Source organism: Leguminivora glycinivorella, chromosome 1 (assembly GCF_023078275.1).
Source record: "Leguminivora glycinivorella isolate SPB_JAAS2020 chromosome 1, LegGlyc_1.1, whole genome shotgun sequence".
Taxonomy (NCBI): Eukaryota; Metazoa; Arthropoda; class Insecta; order Lepidoptera; family Tortricidae; genus Leguminivora; species Leguminivora glycinivorella.
Window position 1 is genome coordinate 4826955 of NC_062971.1, and position 20308 is coordinate 4847262.

General features: G+C 37.7%; 1 protein-coding gene across 1 annotated transcript in view; it reads left to right on the forward strand.

The window, feature by feature from the left end:
* Positions 1-9705: 9705 nt before the first annotated feature.
* Positions 9706-20308, forward strand: part of LOC125232804 (trithorax group protein osa) — a 130248-nt gene continuing 119645 nt past the window's right edge. The window contains 1 exon segment of the mRNA XM_048138619.1: positions 9706-10918. Coding sequence (XP_047994576.1) covers positions 10370-10918 — 549 coding nt within the window. The 5' untranslated portion in view covers positions 9706-10369.

The following is a 20308-nucleotide window of genomic DNA, read 5'->3' on the forward strand; positions in this document are numbered from 1 at the left end:
AGATGGTATATCACGGATACAACATCAGATCAGATGAGTATAACATCATCATTGCAAGTATCTTAACACCACTCATAAACACAACTATGGCAAGCACATTAACATTACACATAGATCAACACATTACAGATTATTAGAGATATTTCATAAACCACAGAACACCTCTGTAGTACACACATTATCAAAGCCACTTTTATCTTTCATACACCACAGAAACTCTCTTTGGTAACCACATTATTAAAGCCTCTTTTATCTTTCATATACCACAGAAACTCTCTTTGGTAACCACATTATTAAAGCCTCTTTTATCTTTCATATACCACAGAAACTCTCTTTGGTAACCACATTATTAAAGCCTCTCATATATACATTACAGACTTAAGGCTATACACTTACATAGCGTCACAACGCCCCACATCAATGGCCGGCGCTTGACAAATACTTTTATGGACCCAAACTGTGTACGAAGGTTCGTCAACCTCCCAGAAAAGCGCTAATCTTGTACACATGCCTGACTGCCCTTACAGTGTTCACCATCTTGGGGGGTCCTCCCAGAGGATGCGTGAACCCATGGCCTTCAGGCGTCAGCGGCCGGGTCTAACAAACTCATCCGGCGCTTACCAAGGCCGGGGGCGACTCCAACCCCAGCCAAACTCATAACTTTCCTCATATTAAATAGATAGCACAATTACCAAGGCTGGACCACACCCCCAGCCTCTGGTTGCGGTCGTACCAGCATCAGAGTTACCCGATGCCTGGTCCCAAACTATTTGGGGCCGCGCTGACTTAATAACAGCCATGATTGCCTTTTGACGCCCTCCATACGCCATTGTGTGTTGCAATCATGCTCTTTTCGTATTGCCGTCTCTCCAGACGCAAAATCATAATTCTTAACTTAGTCTAAACAGACATAATAGTTATATTTCATAACAATCACAATTTATAAGTCTGCTGAGGCAGACTCCATCTTGTGGTGCAACAATTGTTACGTCTACAAATGTTCTTAATATGAATAAACATGGAATAAACTCCAATTCAACATATTATCAACAACAGAAACACCATCATCGTAAACTTTGTAATAATGCATAGCAATAATATTCAATCATGAAAAGTTAGTTTTAGGTTAAATGTACGAGAACGTTTTGGGAGAATAACTCCTCTTATCAAGAGATAAAAAACACCACTTAGCTTTCTTTGGTGACTCGGCTCCCCTTGATGAGCACTGATTCGAATATTAATTTACGAATTTAATTTACGAATAATAAAGTGACAAACAGGTTTTTACTGGTTTGAATGGAGGTTGTTTCGTTCAGTTGGTAGTGTTGCCAGGTAACTCGCGAAACGTCGCGACAAGACTACCATCAACCATCAAGAATCATATCATCTAAGGTGTACGGCTCGTACAATAATATTTCACTAATTTCATACCTTTTCATGATTTACATTATTATTATTATTATTATTTTTTTTAATAGGTCGCTTGTCAGGCGTCTAATGTATAATAGGTAATTATTGATGATAACATTGATAACTGATTGTATCGGCCCTATACTTCATTATATGCACCTATTATTGCTAGTAACTAGTAAATAGTACATATAAGTATTTAGTTATAGAACCTAATGTATCTGGAGCCTCGTCTGCCGACAAACCATACTCTGGTTTGGCAGAAGATAAATTTAGTTGTAGGTTTAGTTTTTGAATAAACATTTATTTCATTTTATTTCATTTTTCATTTCATCTAATGCAATTCATAATACTTACGGATATTATAATGTTTAGTTAGATCTACTCATAAATTTAATTATAAATTGCAGTGCATAGTTATTAAAACTTTTACTGTCTACTGTTTTTTTTTGGGATCGAAAGGGCTCGTGATTCATTGCATTGTAATACATAGAGATACTATATAGAATATGCATTAAAATCCTATTCAGGGTCACGTATCCACTTTATCGTTTTATTGATTTTGTTTCATCATGATCAGCTTTCTTTCTCGTAGATACTTTGTACCACACAAAGTAATCAACGATTAATTTTCTAAAATAGATAGCTGTTCATATACTATTTAAGAAGTGCTTACCCAATTGACCCAATTATACTAACATCCGATTTATATCTACACAGTATGTATATATTTTAGATAACACTTTTCTTTTAAAGTATTTTATCAACATCTTTTTTTATTATTATTATCTCTTTATCTATCTTAAGATCTTAACTCTTAGGCTAGGCTATTTTATAATATGATTATTAAAGAAATTACAAAACCACTTTTTTTTTTTTGGCTGATTGGCGATTGACCATAGTCACACCTGATGGAAGGTGAAGATATAGTCGAAGATGGAGCTCACCGATTCAGTAATACTTAGCATATTCACTTTTATCCTAAAGAGACCGAGGTCGTATTTTTCTGGGAACATCTATGGTGGGAGTGCATTCCATTCCTTTGATAAAATATTATCTAAATTATTACCCAAATATTATCTCCTTCATTTACTTTCTTTGCGCTGTTAACCGAACAAATCAGCATGCCCATTTACAAGGCATCAAGTCATACTGAAATTGACCGGAGTAACAGGAGTAACAGAATACTTATACAGCTCACCGAACTACGAGGTAACTACCTCGTAGTAGGTAAGCACAGTGTTTCTCCCCAGGTACCACGATTGATTTAAACATATGTTTGGCTGATTCAATAAAATATATTTTAACAAGTTTGACCTTGTTGTTTGGTTCGTACAAATTTGACTTGTATCATCAATATTGTGATTTATTCCCTTTACTAAAATACTATTGTTTCAAACAGATAAACACGCAACAAGACGAGTTTGTTAGATTCACAAGGCAAATTTCTCTCAGTTGTACCCTTAACTTCACATCCGTCTATCAATCCATTTATATATAGAATAGAATCATGTTCCCTAACTTCTAAATAATGTGCATTGTAAGTAGTTAGGTACCTAGATAATTGACGTGAAGCATTGAAATCTGTGATTATTTAACATTTTACAATCACTACAGACAAAGCTGATTCAGCCGCTGACTGTTGTCCTTTTATTCATTTTCTTGACCAGACGAAATAAGGTCACTAGTGAGATTTATTTTATAAATTTACAAACTTAGGTTACTAGTTCGCTTGGAAAATCTTATACAAATTTAATATGTATTCACGAAAGAGAGACCACATTTCAATATCCTCCCGTGAAATTACGCAAACAAGTTCAGCATTTTTATTTCTTATTTTTTTTTCTATATTAGTTCAATAGAGGCTCACAGATCCATTAGTTTATTTGTTTTAACTGGACACCTGACTTGTATGAGATTCACCTACATGAATCTCTGCAGTATGTACCTATTACCCTAACTGATAACGAGTACCTTCAGTACCAATATATTTTTGTAATGATTTTCAACTGACGTAGATTGTCTTTGAAAATCTATCATAGATCAACTTAAATAGGCATGTCTTTCTCTTGAGGTCACCCATACTGACAAAGCCTTGTTGACGGTAAGCAGAGTTAGCAACTTCTTTTTTTTTCCGCGTTGTTGAAATGTATCAAGCGTTCGCTTAATTTTATTCAATTCAGCTGCACCACTACGTGTTTTTTTTATATACAATGCAATGTCAAACCAATAAACTGTCTTTATTTATTTATTTTTTTCACTCTTTTCACTCTGATTGACGTTAGCGGCATCTAGGTATATAAAGAGTGCTCTTTTCCAGCGCTCCCACCGAACTCCTACTGATGTAGGATCACCTTCGCTGTCAAATGCCTCCAACGACAATTAAGAAGCCATACTGGACTTTCTTGGGGCAACCTGTACCCAATCAATTTAATGATTCTAACTAACACAAGTCAAAATATATTATATTGAAAATATTTCAACTTATGCTATCTCAAAGTACTCAGTCATTGTACTTGAGTGTTTTACTGGGGTAGTTGTCTCAGACTCTCAGGCACTGGATGCCTTGGTATTTTTTTCTTTCATATGTGTAATTTATTTCGGTTTCAATTTAATGATATTTATTGACCGACGTCAATCTACTATTATGACAATTGAAGGCTCAGATAGCATTTATCATCTGATCTAAGCGTCATTTAAGCGCACGTTCAACCAGTATAACCGTAATTTACTTCGTGTTTAGGTTATTATCATTAAGCTCATATTTGCAACAATTCAATGTTCAGTTTTTTTTTTTTTTTTTATTGCTGTTTAACTATGTTTACAACAATTTAATGACCAGATAAATATATCTGCCTTAACCAAGGTAAGTATGTTTTTTTTTTTCATTTATTTTACATGACAATTAAATGTCCAGATTCAGTAATCTGCTGCTAAATCCACATATATCTATATTTATCCTCGTAAGGCTAAAGTCATGTCAAATTAATGACCAGATACATTTTATCTGCTTTGAATGAGCCGTGCACACTGTACAGGTCAGGTCATTGTTATTCTGTTACCAGTAGGTTTTTTTTTCCATGACAATTTAATGTCCAGATTCGGTAATCTGCTGTATTAACTAGCTTAATAACCAGAATTTCTGTTATCCAATTCACACACATGACAATTAAATGTCCAGATTCTGTAATCTGCTGTTTCCAAATTCGCAATTTAATGCCTTATTTTCAGCCACAAATGGCATAAAATTTCATAGTATTTAGATGCCATTTAAATGGTCGATACTAAACGATACAATTGAATGTACAGAGTGCACCTCCATGTGCTGTTTCCAAATTCGCAATTTAATGCCTTATTTTCAGCCACAAATGGCATAAAATTTCATAGTACTTAGGTGCCAATTAAATGTTCGATACAATTGAATGTACAGAGTTGCATATCCGTTTAATGCCTCTTTTTTTCTGCCGACTTTACTGACAAAGTAATTTAATACTTAGATGGAAACTGCTTATCATAAGTGCTTCAAAAATGTATTTTTTTTTGTTCTATACCGTGTTTTTTTTTCGTTAAATTTGACACGTCGTTAGGTTCATTATCAAGAACCATCCTGTATATCACTTTTAGGTAAATATGCAATAAAAAATGTTCATCCTTTTCATACATAATAAATTAATTTATTATTGTGAGAGACCCTTAAGAATAACATTCAAGTTAGAGTCAAGTGATTGACGGCATATGTCAAAACAAATAACATTAGGAATTGTTGTATTCAGCACTTTTTTTTTTTTAACTCGATAACCGCAAGAATTACGACGCTAGTTTCATAGATAAATTAATTGTATTTGATGTAATGAATCTCTTTTTTTTTTTAAGTTAACATAATCCAATAACAACAGGGTGTATATTTCTTTATTTATTATAAGTAGGTATATTTAGCACTTAATGTGAACCCATCGAGTTTTCTGGTTTTTAAGTAATTAAATACTCAGATAAAACTGCTCGAAATCGGCGTTAGGAATGTTTACGTAAGTCAATCCGCGACAAGAGTATTAGTCACGATTTTATGGCATGTTCAATCAATTCAAAAGATTCACGTTCAAGTGATAATCTATCTCTAAATAAGTGTTACTTTCCCGACATATGCATAGATCCTTTCATTTGCAGCTGTAGTTCAAATAACCACTTAATGAAGTCGTGACTTACGTTACTTTTACGTAAATTCACCCCTGTAAGGAAGTATACCTACTTAGGTAAGTATTTATCTAGTTTGTTTTGGTTTTCACCTTACTCTCAAACATCGACTAATGCTACCATAGGACATTTAAGTGTGATGGTTGTACAACATTTTATCATTCAAGTAAATGCCTTATTTAGGTAAATAGCTTATCCATTCATAAATTTAGCAACATCACATAATTTTGTGTATTAAACCAACCAACAGGTAGATGGTAACTTCACTAATTAAAAATAAATATCATTTCTTTTGGTTGGACGGAAATTATTGTAATGATTCCGGGCTGTGATTTATGTAAATAATAAATCAATTTTATAAACCCACTACACATAAACTCAAATAACATTTTGGTACCTAAAAACATTTGGCAATCTAGGTAGGTAACCAAACCGTTTACTAGGTAGGTAGGAGCCACACACCGACACCTGTATAGGCATGACAATCTAGGAAGGCTGGCCGTATGTTGTCAATTGCCTCAAACATTTTATTAATTGCATCGTTTGGCTACCTGCTTAAGGTTTATATTCGCACGGTTAAAAGAAATAACATTTCATTTATTTTTTATTTGGTTTTGACTTAATTCTTGAAAAACTGCCGTTATAATCATTTCGCTTTGTAGTATTTAATGAACACTTTCATTTAGCTTCATTACGTTCCGAAACTACTAAGAATGCCAGTAATTTAAAACGGCAGGTAACCAAACCTGTTTACAAAAAGATAACGGTGCATCATGGCGCATCGTTACTCGATTTTATAGGTTATGTTACTTATGTTTCTATCCCATCTTTTCCGAATACTAGATTCACGTGGTAAGTACTTGCTTTTATCCTCGTCGCCACTTGTAATGTCACGCTATTACACTATATACATCGGGTTGGCTCGCCAATACACACCGCACGTCCGTGCTCCATCGCACTCGGACACCGACTCCCATATGTACTCGAGACACCTATACACTACACTAACCGCGCAGATGTGCCATTTACATTGTTCCTACTAAGTGTTTCACCTCTAATATATTTGCGAAATATAAATATTTCTATTTGGAAAATTATTAGGTAACTAATGACTACTTCATGAATTATGTTACTATAATATAAAAAAAGTTTATTTGTTTATTGATTTTTAATATTTTTTGAGTGAAATTGTATTTTTAGCACGCTCACTTTTTGCAGTTTTCTTTGATCTGGTCATGAAAAAAGGGAACAATGGATACGCTTTGTCCAACACATATATAATATGTTCATTCATTGTATTTTAAAGAAGAAGATAAGTACAGCACAATTATATTAATTTGTATTGTCACGTTCGCGGACGCGTATTCTATAGCATACGTTTTTGTACTACTTCTGGTGACGCGTATGCTATAGAATACGTTATTTGGTTTGAATTTCTGCGTCTGTTTGCTTAGTAATCTGCTTGTTCACAGTATAATATTATTCACCAACATTTCCTCTACCATTCACTAGAATCATAGTATGCATACTGCAACATTACATAGTTTTATCGCAGTTAAAAAATATGCTGGTGCATCACAAATCGAGTTCACCTTTTTGTGACGCGTATGCTATAGATTTATAGAATACCTCTTTGTATGGAAATTTGCTCAGTAGCCCCGCTGGTGTCACCGGGAGTTGGCCCGTGAAATGTGGCCAAATTTCGAGCGCAAACGCAATTTTACGGATTGTTTAAAAAATCATAAGTAATTATTTTTACACATTCTATATATTTTTGTGTTGCGGTTTTGTTAACAAACATGTCCACTGTCGTTTTATAATAATACACCGTGATTTTGGTTACGATAACGATAAATTAAGAAAACCGAGGCAACCTATTATTTGAGTAATTTCCTTCGTACTTAGTCATTGCTTTGCTCATATAATTGTGAATAAACCCTATTTCTGGTTGATACTGACTGTTTACGTTAAATTATGTCTTTTTGAGTGAATTTTGTTGGTGTTTAACTACTTGAACTTGGTCTAGATGCTTGTAAAATAGTATATAAAGCTGGGCGAATCATCGCGTAGTGAGAGGTAGTGGATGAGTTCTACCCAGAAATCATCGCACCAAACGAAGGCCTTTAGCACCTATACAACAACAGGTTTGAACAAACATTATTCTAGTCTCAATGAAGAAACGGGTGACTACAGTTCTGACGAAAGTTAGGTACTCCAAAAGAGTCTGTAGGAGATACACATTTAGACAATTCTTCTTGTACCAAAAAACTCTGTATTCGTGAACAAGCTTTATACTTTTATTTGTGGGCATCATCCCCGCAGCCAGAAACACTAAATGTTTTATTTGATATGATTCTACAGAATGAATCTGCTGTATCACCATCTATGGATCGTATGCTATAGCATACGGTGTCATATAAGATCACATTTTGACTCAGTATTGTGTCACGGTATGCTATAGCATCGTATGTATATCTGTAGCATACGGTGTCACATAAGATCACATTTTACCTCTGTATTTTGTCAGGTATGCTATAGCATCCGAATGCTATGGCGTTCCTCGTCACATAATAACCCTAATATAAGCTGTCTAAGGACAAGTATGCTATAGCAGTCGAAAAAATTCCCATACAAAATATTGGTGTCCCAGAGGGGTGACTGAGCGTCCGCGAACGTGTTAAGTTGTAAATAAATAAATCATTTTGACTAGAATAGCCGTATTTTAAAATGTAAAATTTCCGTTAGGCAGAATATAATAATAATGTGTCACATCTGATGGTGGACCTACTCTATGCGTAAATTGCCGCTCCCCCCGCCCCGCGCATTTGTCAGCATGTGCAGTGTTTTCGCTTGGCAACGTCGCCTCTAGTACGTAGTACATATACCTCAATGGCAATAAAGATTTTATTTAAAGCCTATACCGTGTCCCACTGCTGGGCAAAGGCCTCCCCCTTCGATTAGTTAATATTTCTATTAATTTCATTTGTTTAACTTTAATGAATACTCTGTAATGTTGACATGTAAAAGTGCCCCCGTGGCCTATTTGCTGAATAAATGATTTTGTATTTTGTATTTTGATTTCCACTCGTCCCGGTTATGAGCGATCTCCGGCCAGTCGCTGAGATACACGTCCAGGTCGTCCCGCCATCTCCGCCTGGGCCTGCCAGATCCCCGCCCGTCTTGCGGCACCCATACGGTGGCTATTTTAGCCCACCTCTGTGGGTGCATACGGCAGACATGGCCTGCCCAGTCCCATTTCAGTTTGGCGGTCTTAACCCCAACATCTGTAATGAGTGTTTTTGAGCGCAGCGTGGAGTTGCGGATTCGGTCAATCCGTTTTACTCCTAGGATGCTGCGCTCCATAGCTCTTTGGCAAACCTTCAATTTGGTCTTTTGCGCCTCGGTGAGTGACCACGTTTGAGCACCGTAGGTTAGGACGGGCAGGATGCACATGTCAACGAGTTTCCGTCTCAAGGTCAGAGGAAGGTCGCCCTTCATCAGTTCCTTCATGGACCAATAGCTCCTCCATGCATTACTTCTGAATAAAGATTAAATAAATAAATAAATGATGTTCGATCGATTAAAATACGAATCGATACTGAATCAAAGTTAACAACCGATTTTTTTTCTGTAATAGGAAACCAACTTAATCCATAGATCAAATATCTCTATGTAAACTTTATTTTTCCATAGAAGCAAAGACCTTCGTATTTTCAGCCAAGCTGAACTATAATATATTATATTTTTGATTATAATCATTGAGTAATTGAAAAAAGACAGTAAAATACACGTAATATTTTCTGAATTAAAATCTTCAATTCATTTATACGAAGATAATTTAAAAATCAAAATAAAATGGACTCGCACACCGTTCCGGTCTATCTATCAATGAATTTAAAAATGACATAAAATAATTAGATAGTTATTATTTCAAGTAAAATAAAACATAAGTTTTACAATCCTGATAATATATTTTAAAGAATGCATTAGTAAATAACTTCTATTTTTCCTACATTTATCTCATGTTAGAGCGTGAAGTTAGCTAGAAACATATTGGCGCCAGCGGAACTTGTCACAAGCTAACCGCGCTGAGGTTGGCTACACTGTAGTAACTACGTGGTCGCAAGAGTACGAAAATGTAAACATGCACAAACATTTTTTGATATTTTTCCATTCTTGGTGTTATAATAACCATTTTACCCTCTAACGAACTATATTTACAAAAAACAATTCAAGTGACATATGATAAAGATATCTATTTATCGAAGTTTCGACATCAATTTATTTTCTGTAACCGTAGTGAATATAGGTGGAAGCGTCGTCAAGCGCTATAGAAATTTCAAGTCCGTTTAATGGCGGACGCCAATAATTTGGAAGTTTCGTGATTCTATTGTTCTGTTTTCAAGTATTTCAATAGTTTAATCATTCGGGAATGAGTTTTGTTATTAGTGATCGCGCTCAAAGTGTTTCAAACGTGAAAGTGCTATGAAATGTTCTGTTATAACGTGACAAAAGCGCCTGCTAGCTATGTAACCTTTTCCCTAACCTCGTTTACGCCAATGGAGTAGATATGTGATCGATGTGTGTGCGTCGGTGAACGATAATTCGTCCGTTTCGCGTTATTTTGTGCGAAGTTATTCGGGTTATTAGTGATGGAAGTGTCCGCGTCGCGGTTTTGCAATCCGATGCCCGATTTCGACGTAACGTAAGCGAGCCGGTCGATCGCTAGAGCCGAGTGTAAGCAGGCGGCCGTCCGCCACCAGCCGACATGGCTGCAACGCAGGCCGAGTCTCAGCGTAGCGATACGAACGTAGATCAGACTCCATCGGAACAGCTCAGTGAATCTCGGAACGCTCTATTACAAAACGGCACCGACAAGTCCGTCGGGCGCGTTCCGCCCGATGGCGTTGTGAACACAAAGAGTAAATCGCCAATGTCAGGCGAGCCGGGGCCGCCACGAGACGGCGGCGACGCGCCCGGTCACGACCGGATCGCAGACCGGCCGCCCGGTGATCTGTACGGTCAATATAGATATCCGGATGGCACAGATCCGTACTACGCGCAGCGGCCGGGATTCGGCGGGAAACCGCGCGGTCCACCGCCGCAGCAGCGCTTCTTCCCGGGACAGCCGACATCGCAGGCGCCGGGACCCACGCCAACGCTCAACTCGTTGCTACAGTCGAGTGGTGCGCCGCCACATCGCTACCCTAATAGTTACGAGCAGCCGCCGGCGGGCTACGGGCCCGGGCCTGGTTGGCCTCCGCCGCGGCCCATGCCTCCGTATAACCCTCAAGCCAATCCCTATAGGAATTCAACGGTAAGTCAACATCATACATTGTATTAATAACACTTTTTGTATGAAATCATAGCGCTATCCTTTGAACATTTTTTGCTGTGGTGGTAAATTTAAAAAAAAGGTATATGCAGAGGCCCTAAAAGCATCAGCATTTTCAAACTAGGTGTAAGAAGAGTCTACCAATCCCATGTGTTGATTTAGATATTTTATATAGTGTTAAATGTAAAACATTATTCTTGAAATACAGTACCTATATCAAGAATACTATTTATTACATTAGACCTAAATATCTAATTAACTGATAATGTCTGCAATAACAAGATCAGGAAGCATGTATTGGGGGCTTTACAAATGTCAAAAAGGTAATCACAATCTAAGGTGAGAGGAAGCAGATTAGCATGGTATGGGCATGTAATGCGGAGGGATGAAAGCAATGTTATAAAACATGTGGTAAATATGAAAGTGGATAACGACAATGGTAGTGGAAGGCCTAAGAAGAGATGGATGGAATGTGTGAACAATGATATGAGAGTGATAGGTGTTAGTATGGAAATGACGCTTGATAGAGATGAATGGAGGAGGAAAATCTGTTGCGCTGACCCCAAATAATGGGAAGAGGGCAAGAGAATGATGATAAGTCTAATATGAAACTAACCGTGAGTCATTCAAATCTCTTATTTACTTAACCCTTGCCCAGATGGGTCTTTGAAATTCGCTGTGAACTTACAATATGTAGAACCACTCACAGTTACTGAAACATGGTCTTGAAATCCATCCCAATAGCTTTTTGAGATAGACTTTGGACTTTAATAAAAACTTATTACTTTAGTTAAGTTATTTATACATATATTCCCAGATCCCAGTGGCCCCTTTCTCAAAACTGAAAGTTACAAGCTACAATTGGAACGGAACTCTCTTTTCAACTTGTCATATTAGACATTGACTACCACTTGTAAATTATAACTTGTAACTTGCCGGTTATGTAAACATGGCCGTACCATCGCAGGCGGCTCTCTTGGAACTTGTCTGCTATGTCATGGACATGAAGACTGCCGCGAATGCGGGAGTTTCTCACGCGGTCTCTCCGCGAAACTCCACACATCCAAAGGAGTATGTTCATCTCCGTGACGCGCAGCTCTTGCTTGTGCCGCTCAAGCACAGGCTCAGATGTGTATCACCACAAATGGCATCCTCAAGCTTGGTGAATATGCCTGTTTGTCAAACACCCCTTTGATTTTTCCAAAAAAAAAGTACCGATATATTGTCAAACACCTATCCACATATGATCATGTTTTTTGGTTGGTGTTCCTGTTTGTCATTGTTTGCCAAAACAAATAATCTATTTTTTATCCTGTTTATATGATTTATACTGTAGGGTTAGCACAGTAGCAAATTTCCGTCGACGACTCGACTCGAGAAGATATGGGAGAATAGAAGCATCAACCGCAAAACAAAGATCAGACTTATGCGGACCCTAGTTTTCTCGACCTTAAAAGGTATTGTATGGGTAAATAGTTATCAATCATAAACGTTGTTGACCATAAAAATCCCCTCCACCCTTCTTCCTTCATCAAAAATATGGGAGGCCCCACTTCTTAAAAAATACATCTTAAAAACACAAATGTTAATCTGTCAAAGGAAATCTTGCTGACAGTGAAGTCTGTGCTTATTGTAACTGTGCCTATAACTTTTTCTAAATACATACATGTAGTATACAATACTATAACAAAATTAACATTCTATTGGAAATAAAATAATCTATACTCGATGTCCTTGAATTCCTTGCAACAAAATATTTAGTAAAACAGTGGATTTAATAGGTGTAAGTAAGTAAATATTCTTTATTGCACCATTTTAGCATTTTACACACGTTACAAATATACAGAATGTTGAGTGAGAGTAAAACTAGGTAACAACAGGCGGTCTTATCGCTAAGTGTAAGTAAGTAAATATTCTTTATTGCACCATTTTAGCATTTTACACACGTTACAAATATACAGAATGTTGAGTGAGAGTAAAACTAGTGATCTCTTCCAGACAACCTTAGGGTAGCTGGAAAAACGGAACAGAAACTAAAGCTAACAGGCAGTGCAAGAACAAAAAATATAGAGAAAACTAACACAAACACACACATATATACCGAATACATAAATAAATATACCTTACATACACATAATACATACATACATACATACAATAAATAAAAAACCGGCCAAGAGCGTGTCGGGCCACGCTCAGTGTAGGGTTCCGTAGTTTTCCGTATTTTTCTCAAAAACTACTGAACCTATCAAGTTCAAAACAATTTTCCTAGAAAATGTTTATAAAGTTCTACTTTTGTGATTTTTTTCATATTTTTTAAACATATGGTTCAAAAATTAGAGGGGGGGGGGACGCACTTTTTTTCCTTTAGGAGCGATTATTTCCGAAAATATTAATAATATCAAAAAACAATCTTAGTAAACCCTTATTCATTTTTAAATACCTATCCAACAATATATCACACGTTGGGGTTAGAATGAAAAAAAAAATCAGCCCCCACTTTACATGTAGGGGGGGGTACCCTAATAAAACATTTTTTCCATTTTTTATTTTTGCACTTTGTTGGCGTGATTAACATATTTGTACCAAATTTCAGCTTTCTAGTGCTTACGGTTAATGAGATTATCCGCGGACGGACGGACAGACAGACATGGCGAAACTATAAGGGTTCCTAGTTGACTACGGAACCCTAAAAATGGCAACTTAAGATAGAGATAGATAGTATAATTTAAGCTGATTTTTGAAAATTGGAAGAGACTTAGCTAGCCTTAATTCTACCAGGGGCGGCTCACTCCGCGATTCTATCGCCGCGCTACAAGTACATCCTGGCGGCCGCGAGTTCGCGGCCTACTCAGGGGTTGCGCGCGTTTTCACGGAATTATATATACCTAAAAAGTACCCAAGACTTGATTTTATAACATTTTATGTGAGTATTAATTCGTTTGGATCCATTGGTAACCCTATCACCGGACGCCGCGCACGTGCGGCTCGTTTCTTTGTAAGAATTTTGTAGGTATTTAAAAAGGCGGCATTTCGTGAACATCAAAGCAGTGGGCCTTCTGTACTTGTACTATTATATATTCTGTGATTCTACTGGTAAGGAATTCCATAACCGTACAGCCCGGAAGGAAAAAGAGTTGCTATAGAATTTAGAAGTACATGGTGGAGGAGGAATGTATATTATAAATGGAAAAGTGTGTGTGTGTCTGTTTGTTTGTCCGTCCTTCACGGCAAAACGGAGTGACGAATCGACGTGATTTTTTTAGGTGGAGATAGTGGGATGGAGAGTGACATAGGCTACTTTTTGTCGCTTTCTAACGCGAGCGAAGTCGCGGGCAAAAGCTAGTAAGCGATAATCCTTTAAACTTTTCCAACCAGGGTTCGAGGATATATTTCAAGATATACACCGTGTTTTTTTTGTTTTCCGTTAAATTCGACACGCAGTTAGGTTCATCATCAGGAACCATCCTGTAGGTATATCGCTTTTTGTTAAATTCGAAAAAACATCAAACAAATAAAAACATGATAAAACTACTTAAAACGAAATACCTAACCTACTTATAAATAAAAAAATTGGCCTAAATCGCCGTCAATGGGCAAGGTACCCAGAAGGCTGGCAGCATTTCCACGCTGTATAGCGATACTTATACGTTGCGCAAAATACTGGCCAGCCCTCTGGTTGCCTGAGGTCTCTATTAGGCGTGATGACAAATGTTTATACAAATGACGGGCACTGGGCCCCCATGGCCCCAAGGTCTCAACGCCAAACGCCGCAAATATGTAGCTGGTTCCTAGGGCGGCATATTTGCGGCGTTTGATGCTTTCGGCTGAGGATGCTGCAGCGCCAGCAGCAACGCTGGTGACTGGAACATGGGACGGCACCAGTGTATCAACGAAAGTAGCGTCCCAAACTAGCGGCCGACCCATGCTCCAAGGCACCAGCGTCATACCGTCAGGCCTCTTGCCGTCGTCCCTAGCCAGGCCGCTGGGCTCCAGGACTGCTGGCACTTTCGCGCTGACAAGGGCCCGACGGATAACATCATTGATATTGGCGTGGCGCGGGATCCTTCCAGCGCTTCGGGCGCATGAGAGGCCATTTTTTTTTGTTTCCATACATAATAAATGGATTAATTAGTGTGAGGGCACCTTAATCATAACATTAAAGTCATTGTCAAGTGTTTGACGGCACATGTCAAAACAAATAATATTAGGAAGTGGTAAGGGATGCCACACACGTGTTCAGTAATTAATTTTTTTTTTTTAATAATTCGATAACCGTAAGAGTTAAGAGGCTAGTTTCTTAGATAAATTGATTGTATTTGAACTAAAGAATCTTCTCTTGAAGTTAACGGAATTCAATAAAAACAGGTTGTATATCCGATATATATCCAGCGGGGTTCGACGATATATATCAATGGATATAAATATCCGATATTTATCATTTGTTTATAAATATTGCAATACAAAAAAGGTTTTAAAAATGTAACATTGTTAAAAATATAGTTTTTTGTGTTTGTTACTGTTTTTCTACTAAATGTTATGTTTTTTAGTAGAATTTTCCTTATCTAAAATTGTATTCATAAATAATGCAACAAAATAATAATATGCCTTCCATACAAAATGGATATATATCAAAGTTGATATCTATCCGATATATATATATCATAAATATCCGATATTTTGATATTTATTATAAATATCGGATATTTTCGAACCATGTTTTCAACTTCCCTTTTCTATGGAAGGAAAGGAAAGGTTAGGTTCATAGGTTAGATTTTTGGTACAATTATTATGATTTTCTATTTACATGGTTCTTGATACATTTAGTATAGTTCCTAAGTTCCTATTTTACTTTATTTCAGTGGAAGAGTACATACAGTTCATGAAAATTAGAATTGTGATTTTAGAACATGAGATGTAATTTTGATCTAAATAATGATGTTCAATTTCAAGAGTGGGTACCTATTTCACCTAAAAAGAAATGTCCTATAGTAATATCTTGGCGGCGTGTCGAGAGGAAGCAAACAAGAAAAGCGCCGCGACAGAATAATAACGCGGTCCGTCGCTGTGGGTTGGTGAGATATAAAAACGAAAGCGCACTGCGATAGTGAAAGTTTGATGTGTAGGCAAATATTACTCGCTTCCAGGCGGAGATTTGTGCGTTCGCCTCTCGGTTCCGAAATGGAATAAAGCTTGCCGAAAAGCGCGGATACACCGGCGTTTCCCGGGCTCCTCTCTTTGCACATACATTATGTAGCCAACGCCGGTGGGACGTGTGTTTGACGGAGCCAGGCTGAATGGAGGAGGCCTTGACATCTGACACGTGTACACATCCAGTTCGGCTTGGGAGATGAAAGGGATATCTTTTTTGTTTAGTTCCTCGTTGTAACCTGCCAGTATCGTTGCCTGGTTCATTTGAATACCCAGCTCAAGATGCGGAAATTGTTTTTTCTGCAGTTTCTTTGCTTGTATTTTTCTGTGGTAAGTAAATATATTGTCGCATGTCAGATGTGTTTTCTGCATCTGAGGTATGTATAAAACAACTTAACTTATGTATATTATATTTAATATTGTCTTCGGTTACCGCGATAGTTACTCATGAAATAAAACTGAAGGCTGTGAGGCATTTGTGTTGTATGGTGTTGGACATTTGCAGTTTGTTTCTTTGTCAATTTTGTGTAGATTAATTGGTTAATTATTTTTTTAACAGAGTAATGGTAAAATTTTTTGAATATTGTATAACTGGCTTTATTAATAGTGTGAACCTGCCTTAGAAATCTATATTATTTGTGGTCATGGTTCGTTAATATTTCTTGTAAGTGGGTAGCTTTTGCACATTTTAATTTTTCCTCAGTCACCCGCTGACCACGAACGCTGTAAAGAGTTCGAAACGTCGGGATGTATTTTAAATTCATTATACGCGATTTAATCCGTTTCCATAGTTTTATTTTATGTATATTTATCAGACGAAAGTAGGAAGATGTTTTTTACAGAAAGATGATTAAGGTAGATACTAGATACCTCGTGTTCTTCGGTTGTGTTTTCTTGAAACCTTACACCTACCACGATTCCGTAAAAAGAAACTCCACAGGCAGGCGATTGTAAACAAAGTCGTACGGATATTCGCAAAAGCTATTTCAAGTTGAAATCCTACGACTGAATCGAACAGCTAGCTATAACAGGCGGCCATAAAACAATGCATCGAGCACGTGTTTACACTTTCGAGTTCACATTCAAGGTCGTACGCATTTGTAAAGGATGTGCCCGTGTAGGTTGGCCGGTGAACAAATACCGGTTACGTAACGTTGTCCCACTTCCCACGGTAATGGATTATCTTCTGACACTTGCGGCGAGTTATCGGCATAAAAGTTTGAGGAAAGCCGATTTCTGGGTTGGGGAAATAGATCACATACATACAATAATCTAGGCAAGGCTTCCCCTTTCTAAATACAATAGTCATAGGTACATCTACAGTGGTGCTGATCAAGTGATCATAGGATCATAGGAAGGTTCCACGTGTCATATGCTTACTAAAGTTAACAGTATTCCTTGTTAACTTGCTTAATTTTTTTACAGACGCACATTTAATGCACATGGACAACTAGAAACATGGTTAAATAGTATGATATGATCTCTCTATGTATAATAAACCAACTACTAACTAAACTTACTACTAATTAGTAATTACTTACTGTTAATTACTTACTGTTAATTACGTAAACGCTTTTATGACGACATAGAAAAAGCTATTGAAGATTGTCCGTGCCAATATTTCACTATTGTAGGTGATTTCAATGCCAAAATTGGGCAACAGTTAGATTCCGAAAGGTCTGTAGGAAGATTTGGCCTGGGACCACAGAATACATATTAGTACAAGTACAGAAAGCCCACTCCAACAGCCCATCTAATGAAATAACGACTCGCGCTACGATACTATTAAGTTGAAATTCCGACCGCGCAACGCTAAATACCTACAATTATATTGACGTAGAAGCGCGCTCTCTTTCTATCACGTAACTCGTACCTTTTCTGACGATATAGGGTAGTCTCCTTTTAAAAAATAATATAATCTTAATATTTAAATAACACCAACCCAGTACTTATTATCTACCTACGTTAATAAAGGTACCTACCTACTTATTTTGGTAACCCAACTAGTATCTATTATACTTACCTAGAAGTATTAAACCTATTTAGTATAATCATATAATGATAAGTAATTGTAATTGGATGTAAACCTATAATAATAATATCAATTTAAAAACAGTTCTTAGCTTTTATCGTCCTTAAATAAAGTTAAATTTGGTTCGCATTCCGTGTTAAGACAGCTAAACACTGCACAATATTTCTTTGGCCTTTTTTTTGTTCATTGTTATCAGATTATTAATACTCGTATCAATTCTGTGACAGCGGTCGAATCAGTACGTAGGTATGCGACGAACACCTCTGGCGCGTGCGTCACCGCTCGCCCGTGAGGCCCCACTGATTGCCACTTGCAAGGGGCGCTTACGATTCGATACCTACACGCGCGAGTGGGACAGGCCTGCTGGGACTGCGTAACAACCGTGGACAAACCCTAGTAAACTTTCTTGAGCGGAGACATATCTACGCGATGAATACTTTTTTCCAAAAGCGTGCGTCAAGGAAGTGGACATGGGCGAGTCCCGACGGAAAAACGAAGAACGAAGTCGACTACATCATAAGTTCTCGTAAAGATGTAGTCACCGATGTAACCGTTCTGAAAAACTTTAGAGCTGGTAGTGACCACAGGTTGGTTCGGGCAACGTTAAGGTTTAACCTGAAGAAAGAGCGAGCAAAGATGATAGTCACTCCTTCAAGATATGACACAAAGGATATCGCTTTTCTTCAGGAGGATTTTCGGCTAGACGAGGGGCTGGAAGAGCAAAGCCTTGATGTTGACCATATTAATAGTTTGTTGAGTAAGGCCCTATCGGAAACAGCAAAGAAACATCTTAGCAAACAACAGAAAAAAGAGGGAAAGCTATCACCTGAGACGCTAACCTTATTGGAAGAGAGAAGACAATTGAGGCACGAAACTGTAAGGGATCAAAAAGAAATCGAACGAATAAGTAAAATAATTAGCAAAAGTATTAGGAAAGATTTGAGAAAACATAAAACTAAAATAATTCTTGACGTATTAGAAGATCACAGAGGGCCAAAAGTATTTAGAAGAAAGTTAAGACCAGGATTAAATCAAATAGTTAAATTAAAGGACAATGATAACAATTTGGTAACCGACCGTGACGAAATTTTTAAAATTGTTGAAGAGTTTTATGGTACACTTTATGCATCACAGACGAACGCACCACACATAACTACTACTGATCCCAGAGCACCCCCATTCCCTTGTAATGATGAAGAGCCCATACCATTAATAATACCCAGTGAAATTAAAAAAGCACTGTATCAGATGAAAGCTGAAAAGTCTCCCGGCGAAGACGGCATTACATCTGACCTTCTTCGGGCAGGTGGTGATCCTGTCATCAAAGTTCTCGTTAACCTATTTAACCAAGTCTTGAGAGGTACTCGCACACCAGAATCCTGGAAAACAGCCATCCAGGAAGTCACCATCTTGCATAAAAAAGGAGACATTTCAAAACTAAACAACTATCGCCCCATAAGCCTTCTCTCCCACACATACAAGTTATTTGCAAAAGTTCTGTGTAATCGTCTTACTCGTACTCTCGATGAATGCCAACCTCCCGAGCAGGCCGGTTTCCGGAGCGGTTTTTCGACGATCGACCACATCCACGTAGTAAAGCAACTTATGGAGAAAAGTCACGAGTACAACCGTCCTTTGTGCATGGCATTCGTAGATTACGAAAAGGCTTTCGACAGTGTCGAACATTGGGCCGTGTTTGACTCTCACCATCGCTGCTCAGTTGATGCTCGCTATGTGGATGTGCTCCGGGAGCTATACAGCTCGGCAACAATGCAAGTCCGGCTTCATAGACTCAGTGACCCAATATCCATCCGTAGGGGGGTGCGCCAAGGAGATACCATTTCACCCAAGCTATTTACGACGGTACTAGAAGACGTCATAAAAACGCTTGAATGGGACAAAACTGGTAAAACATCCATGGTGTCTTCTTGTCGCACCTGAGGTTTGCCGACGATATTGTATTGTTCGCCAAGACCCTAGAAGAGCTCCAAGGCATGGTCGAAGACCTGTACCATGCTTCTTTGAAAATAGGTCTTAAGATGAATATGTCCAAGACTAAAGTAATGACGAACATCTCTGGTGATTCGGTCTCAACCATTATGGTAGGGAACGAAGAGCTAGAGTCTGTCAAGCATTACGTGTATCTTGGACATATTCTATCTTTTGACAAAACACACCAGGAGCAGGAG